This window comes from Camelus ferus, chromosome 7, assembly GCF_009834535.1.
Source record: "Camelus ferus isolate YT-003-E chromosome 7, BCGSAC_Cfer_1.0, whole genome shotgun sequence".
Lineage (NCBI taxonomy): Eukaryota > Metazoa > Chordata > Mammalia > Artiodactyla > Camelidae > Camelus > Camelus ferus.
Window position 1 is genome coordinate 58,106,672 of NC_045702.1, and position 19,886 is coordinate 58,126,557.

General features: G+C 37.1%; 2 protein-coding genes across 3 annotated transcripts in view; one reads left to right on the top strand and one right to left on the bottom strand.

The window, feature by feature from the left end:
* Window positions 1–6,747, bottom strand: part of UMAD1 (UBAP1-MVB12-associated (UMA) domain containing 1) — a 194,278-nt gene extending 187,531 nt beyond the window's left edge. The window contains exon 1 of one of the 2 annotated variants that reach the window (XM_014557493.2): window positions 6,619–6,747. The gene's annotated coding sequence lies outside the window, so the exon portion shown is untranslated. The remainder of the gene's footprint in view (window positions 1–6,618) is intronic. The other variant, XM_032483960.1, reaches the window with a different exon arrangement.
* A 91-nt stretch (window positions 6,748–6,838) lies between these two features.
* Window positions 6,839–10,189, top strand: RPA3 (replication protein A3). Its single transcript, XM_006182573.3, has 4 exons — window positions 6,839–7,109; window positions 8,283–8,357; window positions 9,160–9,268; window positions 9,828–10,189. The coding sequence occupies exons 1-4, from the start codon at window positions 7,011–7,013 to the stop codon at window positions 9,908–9,910; spliced, it is 366 nt and encodes a 121-aa protein (XP_006182635.1). The 5' UTR covers window positions 6,839–7,010; the 3' UTR covers window positions 9,911–10,189.
* Window positions 10,190–19,886: the final 9,697 nt, after the last annotated feature.

Below are 19,886 nucleotides of genomic sequence, written 5' to 3' on the forward strand. Positions count from 1 at the left end.
AACTCCTAGAGGAAAACATAGGCAGAACACTCATTGACATAAATTGCAGCCATATTTTTTTCAGACCAGCTCCTAGAGTAATAGAAATAAAAACAAAAATAAACAAATGGGACCTAATTAAACTTAAAAACCTTTGCAAAGCTAAGGAAACCACAAACAAAACAAAAAGACAACCTACAGAATGAAAGAAAATATTTGCAAATGATGCAACCAACAAAGGACTAATTTCCAAAACATACAAACAGCTCATACAGCTTAATAAAAAAAAAAAAAGCAACTAAATAGAAAAATGGGCAGAAGACCTAAAGACATTTCTCCAATGAAGATATCCAGATGGCCAACAGGCACACGAAAAGATGCTCAGTATCACTGATTATTAGGAAAATGCAAATCAAAATTGCAATAAGGAATCACCTCACTCCAGTCAGAATGGCCATCATTAAAAGGTCTACAAACAACAAATGCTGGAGAGGGTGTGGAGAAAAAGGAACCCTCCTACACTACTGATGGGAATGTAAATTGGTGCAGCCACTGCAGAGGACAGTATGGAGATTCCCTAACAAACTGAAAATAGAGTTACCATATGATCCAGCAATCCCACTCCTGGGTATATAACCAGAAAAGATGAAAACTCTAATTCGAAAAGATACATGCACCCCAGTATTCATAGCAACACTATTCATAATAGTGAAGACATGGAAACAACCCAAGTGCCAATCAACAAACAATTGGCTTAAGAGGTGGTGTGTATGTATGTGTGTATATGTATGTATGTGTGTGTATGATATATATATATATATACACCACACACACACAAGACTATTACTCAGCCATAAAAAAGAATAAAATATTGCTATCTGCAGCAATATGGATAGACCCAGAAAGTATTATACTTAATGAAGTAAGTCAGACAAAGACAAGTATCATATGATATCACTTACATGCGGAATCCAAAAGATAATACAAATGAGTCTACATGCAAAACAGAAAGACTCACAGGTGTAGAAAACAAACTTACGGTTACAAAAGTGGGGGCAGTGGGAAGGAGGGACAAATTAAGAGAATGGGATTAACAGATACAAACTACTATACATAAAACAGATAAGCAACAATACAAAACAGATAAGCAACTATATAGCACTAGGAATTATGTTCAATATCTTGTAATAACCTATAATGGAATATAATCTGAAAAAATATAACTGAATCACTTTGCCATACACCTGAAACTAACACAATATTGTAAATTAACTATACTTCAATTGAAAAAAAATCCAGCCTCCAGACATGTCAGCAATTCTATCACCATGAAGCCTATTGGTTCAAGAAGCACCTTGTTGGGAAGGAGCTGCAAGAGCCCACAGAATAGGAACAGCCTGTTTTTCCCTTCAGCTGAGACCCACCAAGTCAGCTCTCTGATAAGCCACCAAAGAGAAGGAAACAAGCATCCAAGCTCATGGGTCTTGCCTCCATTAGGTGAAGTACAGGAAGGAAAAACAGACAGCAAACAAATTCCATCAGAAAGAAAACTGGTGTGTTTATAGCTGACAAAATAATCTTTAAGATAGTAGCTGACAAAATTAACTTTAAGACAAAAAGAATGATTTGAGACAGTCACTACTTCACTGCACCATGTTGCTTCACAATCTTCATCTTGTATGTACTGAAAAACAAAGCTTCAAAAATATATAGCACAAGTCGTCAGATGTTCGAGGAACTGCTACCATTTGCAATTATTTCTATAATTGAGACATTAATCAGACAAAAGATAAGAAAATATAAATAGCTGAATGCTTCAATTAACAAGCTTGATCCAATAACTAGAAAATACAACTTTTCCCAAGAATACATGAAACATTTACAGAAACTGTCCATGTACTTGGTAAGTCTTTAAGCAAGTCTCATACTTTCACAGAGTTAGTATCAGACCATACCATTTGATAATGTAATTACATTAGAAATTAACACCAAATCAACTTTAATAAATAAAACCTATTTATTTAAACACAAAACAACTCTTGAATCAAAGAATATACACTGGACACTAGAAAATATTTAGAACTTAATGATGAGGAACATCTACTTACGAAAACTTGTGGGATATACCTAAAGCAGGAGGTATAGGTAACTATACCAGACCCAGAATGATTTACAGGAGAGTTCAACCAGTCAATGAATAGATATTTCCAATTTTACACAGAATCCTAGAGAATAGAGAAAACACTCTACAACTCATTTCTTGTGATTACTATAACACTAATAATACCAAAATCTGATGAAGACTATACAAGAAAGAAAAATTACAGGGCAATCTCACTCATGAACATGAACATAAAAGTCCTGAACAAAACAATACCAAAACAAACCCAGGAATACGGAATAAAAGATAATATATCATAACCAAGTTGTGTTTCTTCCAGGAATGTGAGTGTGGTTCAACACGGAAAAATATATCCAATCATCTCAAGGCAAAAAGATGCACTTGATCAAATTCCATAACCACTCAATTAAAATTCTTAGCAAACTAGTCACTGAAGGGAAAGTCCTTAACCTAAGAACTAGAACTTTTAAGTTGTGAAGAACTTCGAGGAGAGGTCCTTAAAAGGAGCTGAGTCCCACAAAGGTAGACCTTTTTGTCTGCCCGCTTCTTTGTTGCCTGGAACGGGGGCTTGGCTCTTGCCACCTACCCGGGTCTGTGAGGTGACCTTAAGGATGGAACCAGATACTGAGCATAGAAGATGAGGAAGATAAGAACCCAAGTCCTTAATGTCTTCGGGGCACCACCACACAGCTGCGTGCTGATTGCCCGCCTCTGGACTCCCATCGCCCTGTGAAACTAAACTTTTGTGTACTGAAGACACTTACTTATGCATTCAAACCCCGTCTTAACTGAAACACCGTTTCTATTCAAAATGGTTCTAGAAGCCCTAACCTGGACAAAAGGCAAGAAAAATAAAATATGTAAGAATTGTTAAAACAAAACCATAATTATTCACATATGAATAGAAAATTTCTATAAAATAGTAATTTTATAGAAAATTACTAGAAATAAGTTAGCAGGACAGCCTGAAAAAAAGTCAGATGCATTTCTACATACCAGCAATGATCAATTAAAAATCTTTAATTTTTTTAAAAAACCATTTATAATAGCAACCAAGACAAGGTACTTAGGAATAAAGCTAATCTAATTGTCAAAACTCTTATGTAGAAAATTATGAAACTTTTTGAAAGATTTTAAGAGGACCAAAATTGCTCAAGGATAGTAAAAGTTGTTTAAATAAGATGTTACATCTCCTGAAATCAATCCAAGGGTTCAATATAATTGTGATCAAATTCCAATATAGTGGGAACTGTTTCCAGGGAACTTGGCAAGCTAAACTTTACATGGAGCAGCAAAGAGCCAAGAAAATCCAAGATATTCCTGAAGAACACAGCAAGGTAGAAGGCCCCCAGACATCAAAAATTATCATAAGGCCACAGTTTTTAAGAGAGTGGGCACTGCTGCAGGGACAGAAAAATAGACTGATGGAATGGAACTGAGAGACCAGTAACAGACCCACACGTCTAATGTAAACTTAAGATGACACTGAAGATCAGAAAGATGGCAAAAGGTGATATAATCAATGATGCTGGGATAATTGAAAACAAAACAAAACAAAACAAAGAAATTGGATACCTATCTGACAACATATGCAATTCTAAATGATGGAATACTTTCAAATATGAAAGACAAAACTATCAAAAAATTTTTAAAATATAGAATATCTTTAACAGCTTGTTTTAAGAAAGGATTCTTAAATGAAAATTTTAATTGACTTTTTCAACTACATTAAACTTAATGGGAAAACAATTTAACAACGTTAAAAGTAGGAGCTCTTTCCAATGAAAGAATAGAAAGATGGGCCAAACACTGGGAAATGTAGTATTACTATCCAGTTTTTAACACCAAAAATTCTCAAAAACCAGTAAGAAAATTAAAATCAGCAAGAAACAAAAATGGTAAATATAAAGGCCAATAAATATTTGAAAAGTTGTTCAACCTTATTAGTAATCAGGGACAGCAAATTAAGACCACAACAAGAAACCACTTCATATCTGTCAGATTAGGGGAAAGAATTTTAAGAGTTGCCAAAAACGTGGATTGCCTGGAACTCTCCTACACTCCTGACAGGAGAATAAACTGGTACTACTACTCTAGGAAAATATTTGGTTTTACTAGTAAAGCTGAAGATGCACACCGTATGTTCCAGCAATTCTACTGCTGTACCTTTGCACAAGTGCACCAGCAAATAGATACAAGAATATTCATAGCAGCCCGGTATGCAATTTAAGAAACCTGCCAATCAAAATGTCAGTCAATAACAAAGTGAAACAGCAGAGTGAGAAGAATGAACTCCACCTTCATGTGATAACGTGAATTAATCTCAAAAACAAGCAAAACAAGTCAGATTTGTATAGCATGATTCCATTTACTGAAAGGTCAAAATTGGCAAAATTAAACAACACACCATTGGGAATGGTTACATGTGTGATAAAACTATACAGAAAAGCTTAGGGTGCTTAACACAAAATTCAGGGTAGTGTTTATTTCTGGCTGGTAGGGAGGAGGACTTAACTTAGGAAGTGCCAAGTACCAACTGATAAAATCCCATTTCTTAAACTGAATGAAAGGCCCACATGGGTTCATTTCATTTCTCTGGAAACTCTATCAGCTATAGACACTCTTTTCTGTGCATTATACATTACACAATAAATTTTAAGTACTCGAAAAATATCCAAAAAGCTGTTTTAAATAATCTTTTTGCTCATCTCCCTGTTGAAAAAAAATGCGGTTGGTAGGTAAAAGCGGTCTTTTAATTGTAATAAAACAGTGCTATTAGCATCCGGTACTTTAAGGGCTGCTCTTTTAAAAACTGCTATTAAAAGTACTCATGCATACGCTATCTTATCCAATGCAATCAACTTGTTTTCCAAACACTCACGTGCAAAAGATGTGAAGGCTTTGCGCAGCAATACCAAATAGACTCTACTGATTTGCACCAACAGGCACCCTGCAGATGTTAACGAAATCCTTTAAATTTGTTTTAGCGACAGAAAAATCAAAAGGCAAATATATTAAGTGCTAAGTAAACATTGAGAAAGGCGAACTATCATTTAAACGGTACATCAGTTTTCCATCTCAAATTGCCTTAAGTTGCAGCCTGATGTGTCAAAAAGGATCTTCTGAGCTTAAGGCAACTGTGGGACAAAACAGGAGATGTTAGATAGCTTAGATAGAAATGAGCACTGGGCCGGGGGAAAGGAAAGGGAAAAGAACAACCCAGAACACAAGGAACCTGAGCTGTCAATCAACCAGAACTCAGGCCTGAGTTGTCAATCAAGCACAAAAAACACCCTTGGACAGGATATAAGATGGAAAAACAGGAACAGCGCCATTTTTCCTCTTTGGGATTGCCCCGCTCCCAATTCTCGGGAGTGTACTATCTTACCTTTTTACTTCACTAATGAAAATCTTGCTTATATCACGCTTTTTGTCTCTCATCACTTATTTTTCAGGTGACTAAGAACCAAGGTAATTCTTACTTCCCTTTTCCCGTTAACAGACTCCAGCTAGGTACTTAAATGGCTTCAGGAAAATTCACGGACTCAGTTTCCAAAAAAACAATAATATCCTAATACAAGTTTTTTTTCCCTCTCATTTCCGCAACACCATTTGCAGGTATTTTTATGAGCATTCATTCTGGAATATTCCTAGCAAGGCAGGTATCAAATCCCAGCAGAAAAAGCTCCAAAAAATCAGCAGCCACATGAGCCAGCAACAGATTCAAGAATCCTCCCCAAGTTTCCTTGAAACAGGTTATCTTCCACATCTAATTTCCCCTCCAGAGTCCTGGGGTGTGAAAAGCAACACAGGAAAGATAACTGGGGTGTTAGGGAGGAGTTCGCAAGTCATATGAACAAAACTTAAGTCAGCTGGGACCTTTCAATACATTCAGTTATCTAACCCCCTCATTTTGTGGATAGGGAAATTATATCTCAGAAAGAGGCGCACCTGCTCAGGACCTAACAAGCTATTTAAATTCATCTCTCCTAGTCCAGTGGTTTTTCCTCCACCCACTCCCAAATGCTTCAATTCGTTGCTAACATGAAAGTGAGAAAACCTGCACTCTACAGTGTGGCCAGAATATCGGAGCTAGAAAGGCTTTTAGAGGCATCGGGTAAGCACCTGTGTTCATAGGTGGGGAAAATAATGATAGAAAGTGACGCTGCTTCGGCGGTAAATCACCGACCCCCAACCACCGAGCAGGAAGAACTGGACAGGGAGACGAAAATCACTGGAGACCCAACTTCCCATCTGCAGGAGGGCAGGTGTCAAAAAAAAAAAAAAAAAAAACCACCAAAACCACAAAAAACCTCGGAACCCTAGATTTCATTCAGCAAGAATCCGCGCTACCCACGCACAACCGGGAAGGGAGACGGGTTAACCCGAACAGCGGGTGGCGCAGCACAGAGAAAGCCAAGAGGGGACAGGCACCGAGTCCCGCCTCTCTTCCGCATGGGTCGGTGGGGTAGAAAGGGGAACCGTAAAGCTGCAGGGACTCCCGCGAGAAGAGGTACCTGAAGCTCGCGCCGCAGTCCCCCGCCGCACCCGCACCGGATCCCGACACCCTGCTTCCGGGGTGAAGTGGAGGCCGGAGGACTTAAATGGCTGGAAGCAGCCTAACCCCCCGCCCCACCCAAGCCCCGCCTCTGCTGCCCCTATGTGGAGGGCCGGGGTAAGTTCCGGGACGCCCAGCGTCACTAAGCAGCTGTTCTCCACTTCCGGACGCATCCTCACCTTTTCCTTCGCTTTCGGGATTGGATCGAGATTTCCGCTCGTTTGATTGGCGGAGCGAGAGGCTGGTCTCCGCCGATTGGTGCCCGGGAAGTCTGCCCCGGAGACGTCCTCGGGGCGCACTGTTTCAGTTGTTAGCTTGTTTCCCGCCGGCTGCCGGCCTAGCGTCGCGAACATGGCGGACGTAATGGAGTTGCCCAAGTCGCGCATCAACGCCAGCATGCTAGCTCAGTTCATCGACAAGCCTGTCTGCTTCGTGGGGAGGCTGGAAAAGGTGCGCGCGCTCGCCGTCTTGGGCTGCCTGGGGGGAGGGACCCCGTGACGGTCAGGGTGGCGGCCTAGGGTGGGTAACGGAGGATGAGGGAAGACAGAAAGTCTTATAGCATCATTGCGCTCCCGATTGCTCGATTTCTCACAAGGGAACTTTTTGCACACTTTTCAGCCGCTGCAGGCCTATTTTGGCGCTTCTTTTAAGGCGCGGAATCGCGAAGTTTTCGAATGTGCTCCGTTCTAAATTCTAGCGCCCCCACCCTCGTTAGGTTTGTGTTTACCTAAATGAAATCATTATAGACACAATGCCCACATCTACTGATTTTTTTTTTTTTACTTTAGTCAGATTTGACAACTAGTCTGATTTTCTTGTTTCTTTCTTCTATGCAAATTCCTCTTTTTTCAAATCTCGTTTTCTCAAGAAGCTTTCCTATGAAACATTCTTTGATTGTCCTTTCCTGATACTTTGCATTGTTATCTTACCCTGTTTTCAGAGCGGAGGCCCCCATCTTACTGTAGAAACAGGCCCCATGTCTTGGATTCTGGAAACCGAGAAAACAGGAAAAGAAAACTTTATATAAAGAGCTTTTTTAGTAGTTTATTTCACATCTGCTTCTTGAGATGGGTGTTTTCCCACTTCATAGGTAGAGAAACTGAGTAGGAGTGGTGTATGGTTAAAAAATGCTCAAAGCCACAGCAAGTTGCAAAGCTGGCATTCAAACCAGATCTGACTGCACCCTTTGCAGCTGTCTCCCAGGAGTAGGAGCCAGGTCTTCTGACAACCAGTTCTCTCTACTTCCTCAGGCTTTATTTTTAAATGTATACCTTCTGTGAGATATGTACTATTTAAATCACAGGTGCCAGTAGATCTCACTTTTAGATAGTAGGGACCCTCTTTAACTTATCCTTAGCATAGGGTTGCCAGATTTAGCAAATAAAAATACAAAACATATTTGTGCTTAAAAAGGTACTGTTTATCTGAAATTCAAATTTAACTGTGGGCATCATTTGACTCGGTATGGTAACACAAGATAATATGAACCAGTTAAACTGTTCAAAAACAACTGCTTTGTGCACATTGTTTGGGTCAGTCTGCTCATCCTTTGTCAAACTTTTAATTTTAAAGAGTTTGTTTATGTGGAGGGTTTTTTTTTTTAATCATATGTTTCTTTTTTAGATTCATCCCACTGGAAAAATGTTTATTCTTTCAGATGGAGAAGGAAAAAATGGAACCATTGAGTTGATGGAGCCTGTATGTTTAAGTATTAATTCTATGTATATTATAGGTAATTTTTCATCTTATTTTGGCTGATGTTTCTGATTCTTGGAGTGGATGTATAAAGGTCCAGTTTATCAAACTTTTCTGTCTCTAAAATCAAATTTTTGTCCTCCTCTTATTTCTCTTTACATTTCTAACCAATGATTTTTTTGGACTGTGATTTTTTAATACATCCGTTAAATGTTGAATGACAATTCTCATTCCTTATGAAAGACCGGAAAATCACGTAAGAAAAATTTTGTTTAAATCATTTTTTCCTTCAAGAGTTTTACATTTTTTAAATTGTGTTTTCTATTTTTGTTTACATTTATTTTCAGTTGTCCCTTTGTTTTTACAGTTTATATTTATTGTACTTAAAAACATTTTCTTGGCCTTTTATGAAGACAGATCTGTGTGCTGTTTGGTTAATGCACACAGAACACACTGTACAAGATGTAGATAATAAAAGGTTTATTTCAGTGGATCCTTTTAAACAATTACTCCTTGTGGAAATGCTGGATATTAGCAGTATATTTAAGTGATTTTGTCTTGAATTTAAACATTTAACTGTATTTTTGGACCTGAAGTCACTGCTAAAGGTAACAGCACTGGTGATAAGCTGACAGTAAGTACTCAAACATTTTTAACAAGTTAGAGTTTCATTTTTGCATTGATAAATTTTGAAATTATTTTGTCACATGAAATGAAAGATTTGTAAACTGTTGAACAATTTTCCAAGTTAATTATCAACTGAAAATGTGATAACACTGAGTTGTCATTTTGTTCTTCATGTTAGCTTGATGAAGAAATCTCTGGAATTGTGGAAGTGGTTGGAAGAGTAACGCCCAGGGCAACCATTATGTGTGCATCTTATGTCCAGTTTAAAGAAGATAACCATCCTTTTGGTAAATAAGGCATTCTGTAATTCATATAATTAGGAGGAAAACAATTTTATTTTAACTTGCTATGTCTTGGTCTTGAGTCTCAATCCTGCTATGTTTTCAATTTCTATAGAATTTTCTGATCCCAATGGAAAATGGGAGGACATTTTGGCCTACTTCTAAGTAGTGCTTGTGTATGTAGGAAACTCAGCAAAAATTAATTAATATTTGTGGTAAGAGAAGTTAAAGTAGGGTAAACAAAGATAATGTTAATAGTTTTTTGCTTGATTTTAATACACCAATTGAAAGTACCAAATAATGCAGAACACCTAAAACACAACCAGGCAAGAAATGCTCCCCTACCATGAATGTCAAAATGAATGGTCTCCTATACCCTACGTCTTTCATTTTTTAGAGCCACAGTTGAATAAATATGATAATCCCTATCTCACTTTTAGAAAGTGGATTGTAAAAATAAGTTGACCTCTCAAAGGGAGAGAAAAGAGAAACAACTCTTTTAGATAATAATTCCTGTAACAACTTTCCACTGTAGATTAAGTGTTTCCAAAAATGTTTCTTTCAGATCTTGGACTTTACAATGAAGCTGTGAAAATTACTCATGAGTTCCCCCAATTCTTTCCTTTGGGGGTTGTGCAGTATGATTGAATTTGATGAAATTTTTGGAATTGGCAAACGAGCTGCACTGAAGACTATTTGAAGAGGCCCCTGGTATTTGAGGGAGAGATTCCTGTGGTTTTTTAATACTTAATTTGTTTTCTTGGTAATTTCATTTACCTAGCATTTTTAGCTATTCCAGTATGCCATTTTTGATGGAACTGGTTTATTGACAGTTCCTGGCATATGGTCAGATTAGATACAAGAACAAAGCAGTTGGCTGAGTTTAGTTTTCTGTTTTATTAATAAAGTTTAAATGGTACATACACATACTGTTGATCATTTCATTCTTATTCTTTTAGTCATCTATTCAAGCACAAACTTGGAATTTCATAGCTATAAGGTCAAGACTTAGACCTAACAGATGAAATCCTGGGCCAACTGTCATATAAGAATTTACTTCCTACCTCATGAACCACACCATGTTACTTCCTTCCTTGACACTATGAAAAAATGGTTTTGATTTATTAAAATAGCAAACAGAATCTTCCATCTTCTGTAATTTGTGACTACCTGTATTAGTGCTCTCCAGAGAATCAGAACCAATAGGATATATATGGATATATAAGAAGACTGTTAATGCAAATTGGCTTACATGGTTATTGAGGCTGAGAAGTCCCACAATCTGCCACGTACAAGCTGGAGAACCAGGAAAGCCAGTGGTATAATACAGTGCAAGTCTGAAGGCCTGAGAATCAGGGAAGCTGATGGTATAACTTGCAGTCCAAGGTCAAAGACCTGAGAACTAGGAGGATACTGGTATAAGTCCCAGAATCTGAAGACCTAAGAACCAGGAGCTCCAATGTCTGAGAACAGGAGATGAATATCCCAGCTCAAGAAGAGAGAACAAATTTGCCCTTCCTCTGCCTTTTTGTTCTATTTGGGCTTGCAATGGATTGGATGATGCCCACCTACTTTGGCAAAGGCCATCTTCTTTACTCAGTCTACTGATTTAGATGCCAGTCTGTTCCAGAAGCGCCCTCACAGACATACCCAGTAACGTTGTTTTACCACCTACCTTAGTATCCCTTAGCCCAGTCAAGTTAACACATAAAATTGACCATCATGGCATCTCTTTCTCAGGATTTTAAAACTGAGCATGTACTTGGCCAAATAAGGGATATCCGATCATTAAAACAGTTGACAGAATCATTTTGATTTTTTAAAAAATTCTTTTCAACTGTCATTATCCTTAGTATGAAATTCCTATTTACTTGTACTTCCTATCACCAAGTGACACGGAGGCTGGCAGGCAGGGATGTGGCAAGTGTAGGGTAATAAAGAGTAACTGGTGACCTGTATACCCACAAGTTTTATGGCTTGACCCATTCTCTTCAGTGAGGAAGTAAACTAATTCTAAATCCATTTAAGTTATAAATTATACCAAGATATTTATTTTAAATTGATAGCATCTTCAATTTCAGCTTTCATCCCCAAATATTCTACAGATTACTTAGCAACACTGCCACGGCCACTCATGATAAAGCATCTTATTACAGGAAGTAAAGACAGTTGAAACTTAGGTTTAGGAGGAATATCAGCCAATGTCAGTAACAGTGTTGTCTCAAGTGCCAAAGAAGTGGGCAGGCCTCAATTGTGTTAACCTCTGAAAATTTAGTCCTATTAAGTGTTAAAGGTGCCCAGCTTGAAACCTTCCCTTGAACTACTATGTTTAGTAAACTGAACTAAATGACGGGTACCTTGCTCTGGTCAAGTCAATCCTTTATACTAATGACTTATGGTGCCATTTCTCTAGCCCCAGCCTCACCTCTGAGCTGCTCAACATCTGTACCTGGATGTCCCACCAGTACTTTAGCTCAAATGAATATAGTTTGAATCGATGCAGGCCCCTGCCATGTGTTCCCTGACATTTTGGTGATTTTTTAAAGATATATGTATAATTCACATGTATAATCCTATCTGAAGTATGAAATTCAGTGACTTGCAGTATATGGAGTTGTATAACCATTACCACAATTTTAGAACATTTTCGTCACCCTGCAACAAAACCCTGTTCCATTTACCTATCATGGCCCAATCCCTAACCACCACCACGACCACCACTCACTCCCTAGGCCTAAGAAGCAACTAATCTACTTTCTGTCTCACTAGATTTGCCTGTTCTGGACATTTCATATAGATGGAATCAAAGATGGTCTTTTGTGACTAACTTACTTATTTAGCATAGTATCTTCAAGGTTCATCTGTGTTGTACCATATGTTAGTGCTTCATCCCTTTTTATAGCCAAAATGTATTTCATTGTATGGATGTATCACATTTTGTTTCTCCATCAGTTACTATACATTTGGGTTGTTTCCACCATTTAGCTATAATGAATTATGAACATTCATGTATAAGTTTTTGTGTGTACCTGTTTTTATTTCTCTTGGGTATATACCTAGGAGTGGAAATGCTGCTTCAAATGGTAAATACGTTTAACTTTTTGAGGAACTGCCAAACTTTTCCAAAGTGGCTATACTGTTTTATATTCCCAGCAGCAGTGTTTGAGAAATCAGAGTATTTCTCCACAACCTCAACAACATTTATTATCTGACTTTTTGATGATAGCTATCCTAGTGGGTGTAAAGGGGTAGTCTCATTACAATTTTAATGTTGACTTGTCTTGTTTCTTTTAAAGCTACTATAAGCCACTCCTCTGGCCAGAAAAGCTTGAATACCTCCAGCCCCTGTCACTGCCATTGCCATGATAAGTTCAGACAATTGTCATCTCTCACTTGAACAATTCAACAGCCCTAACTATATCACTGGCCTTACTGTTTCCAGCCTCTTCACCTAGCCAATAGAGTTGCAATAAACATCAGTTATAATCACCATACTATAAAGTTTAAAACCAAAAAAGTGTGGAAAGGGGAAAACTTCCTGTGAAGCTTACAGCAGAGAAACCTGGCCAATATTACCTTAATGAAGTGATAAGGTCAATATCACTAGTGGTGACATGCAGATATTATGTGCCCTCATGTAATAAGAAAGGTACTTCAGCTCTGTGGTATTTTTCAAAAACTCGTAAAGCTAGTCTAGTCATGAGAAAATATCAAGACATACCCAAACTGAAGGACATTCTACAAACCATCAGTACCCCTCAAAACTGTCAAAGTAATGGAAAACAAGGAAAGACAGCATCTCATTGAGCACAGATTAAAGAGACATGACAACTAAATGGGATGTGGGATCATGGATTGGCTTGTGGAGGAGAAAAAGGACATAAATAGTAAAACAGGTAAAATAGGATAAAGGCTGGAGTTAACAGTAATATACAAGTGATGTTTCCTTAGTTTTGACAAATGTAACATGATAGTGTAGGGTGATGTAAAGAGAGATAAAGTGGGTGAGGGGAGAAACTCTACTACCTTTGCAACTTCTCTGTAAATCTAAAATTACTCCAGAATTTTAAAAATGCAAAACAAACAAACAAACAAACAACCCACCACCTTCAGAGGCCCCCCAGTGACAGATCAGGTCTATATTTCTAATTAGTAGTTCAGACCCTTCACAATCTGACCACATCTCACCTCAGTCCTAAATCCTACTCTCCCCTTGAGACTACCCTCCAGCACTGACCTGCCATTGCCAGAACACATGAAGCCATTTAAGGTCTGGATGCTGTTGAAATTTGCTGTTTGCTCTGATTAGACTGTTTCAGAAATGTTGCCCAAAGGGAAACATTCTCTAAGCTTTCCCCAGCTCGGGCAAGCAGAGTTAGTTACTTTATATTATATTCCTCTCATCACACTTAACTTGCTCATAATCTTTCTTTTCAGATATATATAAAATTTTTATGTATTCTTTAACATGAAAAAAAATCAGAAATTTTTCCTGGTGTCCCCCCAAAGACACTGCTATGGATTGGTGAACAGCTTTCCAGAACTTTCTCTACATAAACTGTCTATAGGCCCTCAATATACCGTTCTGCAACATGCTTTTATCCTTTAGTAAGTCTTGGCAATTGAGGTATCTCATCCTTTTTAATGGTTGCAAAATATCCATTGTACCAAGCATTTCCTAATTTATTTAACGAGGCCTCTAATTAGTCTTCCCCACTAAGAAGAGGTCCTTACTGATGAAGAACCTTTAGTTGAAAAACCTGTCCTACTGGTATTTCCCAATGCCTAGCATAGTGTATGAATAATTAATCCATCCAGCCTGGTTTTAGAAGCCACAAAGCTGAGAGAAGTAATGAAGGTCTGAACCATACTTCAGTAGGTGACAGAGAATAGGAGGCCAGGAGTTGAGAAAATACTGTAACGGATTCCACAAGACTCAGCAATGATGCTAGAAGTTAAAGAGAGTAAGAACCAGGGATGAGGTCAACTGGTGAGGAGGCAGTAAATTCACCTCAATACAAATTGGAAATATTTGATAGGCCCTCAAGTGAAGATGTCCAGAAGTGTTTGGAAATGCAGGACTAGACAGAGATTTGAGAGACAACCTGCCTAAAATATTTAAAGTAGAGTTTAAGAAATCTACCAATCCCTTATCTGCAATTTCAAAATCTCTCACGGTTTGAAAACCATTTTTCCTATATTTGGGGCAAATTTCATTTGGCAACAAAACCTGATAAGAATTGCAGTGAGGCTACATATAGTCTTTATGCCACTTCTTATACTCGTGCTTCAGTGCAGAAATATTAACATGTGATAATATTAACATTTGATTAGAGGGTGCTGCCCTTCTGGGAAGGGTGCTTCATGACATGCTAAATTCACCCTATGACTTCTAAAATCCAAAAATTCTGAATTCTGAAGCACATCTAGCCCCCAGAGTTTCAACTGAGGATTGTGTTCCTAAATCAGGTGACAGCATAGAAGGGAGAAAACCAAGGACCAATGACAGAACCTGGGGTGAACTGTGCACGAATAGAACAGCAGTGGGAGAGTGACTGAGTCAGGAGAGGGGCCCCAAGGGTGCCTGACCCTAGTAAGCACTCAATAGACATTTATTCACTGAAAGAATAACGTGAAAGGCAAGGAAAGAGAGTTTCAAAGAGTAGTCAATGATGTTGAAAGCTCAAAGAACAACTGAAAATATGAATTGAGGATAAAGCACTGACATTACTAACATACATCACACATTTCTAAAAAGGACTAGGCTACAAAAACAAACAGGGAAAACACATCAAAAAAGGAGATGGTAACTACGAAAACACTCAACAGGAATAAAATTAGGCTTTCAATTTACCTCCAGGTATTCCTGGGACACTAGGAAAGGGAGGGAAGGAACAATAGGTCATAGAATTTTAGTAGCCTTGAAGTCATCAGGACAATCAAACTTCTCCCTAATATTAAATCCTAAAAGGAATCTCACGCAGAATCTAACATGAGGGACGATGAGCTACAAACTGGTTGTCTTCAGTTGTGATCTTACAGATGTTTTTCAAATGACTGTTTTGATTCTCATCTGACAAAGTTAAAACAACTATGAAATCATCTCTTCATACGGTGAGTTAAATGCTTTGAGTGATAAACCAGTATTACTAAATTTATAGAATACTGAAGTTGTCTTTTAAGGTATTAATTTAATATACATTAAGTCACTCAACAAATATTTTGTGTCAAGTCCTGGGCAAATTGCTAGAGACACATATAACAAAGCCTCTGCCCTCTAAATCTCAATCTATGGAAGTTTAGCATAAAGATGTCTCAGCTCAGAACTATTCAACATTTAACTGGTCTAAGGTTTCAAAGAAATCCACCGTGATTTAAGAACAACCAAATTCCGTAGGTTCTACTTAGTGAAACTCCAATCTGGTTTCCTCCCTTATCTAATTCACATGGAATTTGATTCTGATCTCTTGCTGAAAGAAAATAAATAATCCTGGTACTACAGGTTATCATTCCAAAAAAAGATGATACAAAATCTCAAGTACTAATAAAGCATATGTTTCAAGTTAGTTTCTAATTGTGATGTTGCTTTGAGGTAAGCCTCTTATGTTCTTTATGACCCCTGCTAACCTAAAGCATGGGGTTTTGAGATGGCTAATTAAGACCAGAGGTGTAGGCTATGAACAGTTTACAGTGTAATACATTCATCTTGAGTGCAAAGATTAAATTGGTCATTATCATGCCATTGTTTTTTCTACACATACAGAATGTCAGATGCAGGGCACTATGTTCTGCAGTATTTCATCATCTTTATTTTAAGATTTGGACTGAAATATAGTAGCTTTCCCTTCTGAAAAAAAAAAAATCAACCTGATTATTCCGTAGATGAACTCTATATATAATGCAGTACTTAAGATGCAAAATTGAGAAAACTTTGAGACAATTCTCCAAAAAAACAGTGAGTGCCATAACCTGGAAGAAAGGAAAATATATAAGCAGTGTAACAGTTTTGGGCAATGCCACAGATGACACTGACTTAATTAGTCCCCTTTTTAAATCAGGCTATTCATTTTTCATAAGAGTTTGAAATATTATCCAGGAAAATAAGCCAATTATTTTGGCTGTTAAGAATCTCTCACCATAAAATGTTATGTTAAGGTTATAAAGTTTATTTAATAATAATAAGTTTAAATGAATGGTTTCTTTGAAAGATTTGGTATTCTGTCACCCTTAATCTTGAAAGATAATCAGCAAGGAGAAATTCTTCTATTGAATAATTACTACTTAAAAAGCTAGACAATTTAGTATTAATTTTACCTTAGACATTCATTTAGGAAATAAATGTTCTATCTTAACATTTATTTGCATTAATTCAACTTCACTTCATACACAATGATTATTTAAAGTCAAATGGCATAAAATAAATTTAGCATAACCCTATAGAAAATCAGGAGCAGTACTGCAGTTCACTTAAACATTTTAATATTTTCCTTTAACTTTTGAGAAGCTTTAATTGTTATGAAAACATTAGGCCTGATAAGAGAATACAGTTCTTTTAAAGAGAGTCATCTTTTCTTTTAAGTGATCAGGGTACTGGTGAGTCAATTATTTTTTTCATATGGCTCAGAAGTGTTATGCCTTAGTTGGTCATGTATTTGACCTTTTATGAGAGGCAGACGGTGGACCAGGGACTGCCTCATTTTGGAATCCCCTCAGAAACGACTAAATGTTTTCCAGATGAACATATTGTGGACCAAAGGAGGAGCTAGGAATTAAAATCCAGTGCCTCCAAACCAGGGGAATTTGTAGGCTTTTTTTTCTTTTGGAAATCAGTGACCTAGAGGAATTGACCCACTGGGCAATTTCCTTCACTCTCAGCAGTATGATTAAGTCATGAAAACAACTCGGGATAAGATGTGGTATGTATTTATTTCTACCCTACTTGTTTCCAAAAAAAAAGAATTTAAGACAGCTGCAAAGCCTTCTATCCTTTCCCTGTTTTCTCATCATAAATTCATACAATGTGACTTTCCCAAATGTAAACTTGAGTAGGTAGTGGAAGTGGAATGGGACAGTCAGTTGATTATCATCATTCGTCACAGTAAAATTAATCTGCTAAAACTGGCACTAATATCCTGCTTTATCCCTTCTCAAGAAAAACCTTAAAATGTCATTTCAAGATGGATAAAATATGTTCTATGTTGCTTTTCTCCCTTTATCTTCTATTTTATAACCTAAACCTATTTGAGGTACAAATTTAAGAACATATTTTAAACAATACAGGGAAAACGCAGTTATCAGTACATATGAACTCAAAAACTATACCTAAGATAACCTAAACAAAAATAATGCTTCCCTGTTTCAGCAGTGATTCAAGGTTGATTCTATTAGTACTTGTTTAAAGAAAAATAGGCCAGGGGGGGGGGGGGGAAGGCAAAAGAAACATTTGTAAATTTCATCTAAAATAATTGGTAAAAGACACCAGTTACATACACATCTATGATTCCTTAATCAAAGGGCTAGAAAGGATTATAAGGCAGAATATGCCTCTAGGTACAACTCCCTACAGAGTCTGGGACACATGACATTTGGCTTCTATAATTTTAAAAATAGAATCTAGAGATAAGCAGTCTGACAAACTGTCTCACTGGAAATGAGTTTAGGAAAGTGCAGATTTGGGGAAATAAAATAATGCATAAAGACAGCTATTTGCAACAACAGAACACTGAGGGATTTATCTGAAGTACATTTCAGAAATGATCTGGATTGATGCATTTGAACTTTAAAATTTTTTATGTTAAAATCATTAAATCAATGACATTTAGAAACAGTCATGCTGCCTTCTGTGTTCTCAGTAATTCTAAATTCAGCTACATGTGTCTCGTGATCACAAGATCTGGTTACAAACAGCAATAATTGTTGCAAAGCAAATTACATGGTGGTGCAGGAAAACATTCCCCCTTCCAGCAGGGCAAAGTGGTTACCTCGCTCATACAACCTGGAGATTATATAATGAAGATTACACACTTTACAATAAAAAAAGAATGTATACTAAAATAGAAAAACTTTTTCATGGAAAATAAAAAGATTGGTTTAGGGAAAAAATTCTAGCGCACTGATGAGAAACTACAAATATTTAAGTGTTTATGGGCTACGGAAACTGTTGTTACTAGAAACAAATTTATTCACTTCCATTCATAAGAATGCAGGCATACAAAGAAGAGTTCTATTCATATATATTCATATAATATGTTACAACATATTACAGTACACATTGCATAATAATATTGTATAACAAACATTGTACATTTATACAATATTATTATATACAATGTATTATATTTATATATTGGATATATAATTACAACAATATGTTACAATTATATATACAATATATTACAACCTGGAAATAGGTAATTTCTACTTAGCTGGATTCAGTACACAGACAAAAATGATTCATGAAATAAAGTCATGAAGTGTTAGAAGTTTTAACCCACATATTTTAGTAAGAAGTGGCCAGAGCATACTAAATTTTAAAGCTAAAAATGGCAAGCAGGTGAATGCCGACCAGTTGGTAATCACTGCCTCCCACAGAAAGAGGGTGACTGATAAGCAACTTGTGTCAAATGTAAAGAAGGGAGTAGTCACTCATCTCCAGATAGAGCACTCCTTGACCTAACCTGTTCATCTCATGGTGACTGAAAAGTAATTTGTCAATGGAAGATGTTAACGTATGACGAAAGCTTGATATTGGTCCACTTGTAGAACTCATGTTTCTGTTTTTTCCATATCACCACAATGTTTCCTCTCACTATAATCATACTCTGTCCACTTGCCAAAACACAAGTCACAGCTGTCTACATCAATCATTGTTGGGTAAGCATGTCCCCTACTTATCAGTACTCAAAGCCACCTTTTCTAGTTTCTTAAAGTATACACAAACCAGGAAAAGCTGAAAAATCACAATACCATCACCCATAGCCTAACTACTAGAATCTGGAAAAAACCTTAATTGATAAATGACAGAAGCAGCTGGACTGAGAAAAACCTATGATGGATCCAATTCATTATATACCTAGTCTCAGCTCTGAAGAAAATGCACATGCACTTTGATTGGATGACCAATATAATTTCAGATAGTTGTCTTAATTCAGAAGTAGATTAAACAATTGGTCTCATGAAATTCAGAAGACAACAGAGACAGGAAACAATGTGAAAATACAAGGGGAATGGACAAAACAGTCATATGCTGGAAGACAAAAGTAGATGAGGAGGGAGTTTAAATTCAGTAATATTGAGAACTCTCAGATAGTTATCCCAGGAGCAGAGAGAGGTGCTAAAATAGAAGTTCTAAGTTCCAGTTATCTTCCTTAGGTGCCTCACTTTACCAAAACTACAATCTGTCACTTTTTTATAGGTCTATGCAGACCTTCATTCTCTGCCATCTGTTTTGGAAATGCAGCCCACATCACCAACACATCTAAAATGATGTTCTTATCGCCTCATCCTCACATCTGCTTGCTGAAAAATTAGAAAAGCTTCATTTCACTGTATCTGAGTATTATTTGTAAATCTAGATCCTCCAACTTCTTTCCTTTCTGGCCTTTCAAAACTGTCCTTACACTTT

Bases quoted from the DNA above. Each gene is read 5' to 3' on its own strand.
- RPA3 (XM_006182573.3), top strand. From the start codon at position 7,011: ATGGCGGACGTAATGGAGTTGCCCAAGTCGCGCATCAACGCCAGCATG. The intron at 7,110-8,282 runs GTGCGCGCGCTC...TTTCTTTTTTAG, and splicing joins TCGTGGGGAGGCTGGAAAAG to ATTCATCCCACTGGAAAAAT. The intron at 8,358-9,159 runs GTATGTTTAAGT...TCTTCATGTTAG, and splicing joins CCATTGAGTTGATGGAGCCT to CTTGATGAAGAAATCTCTGG.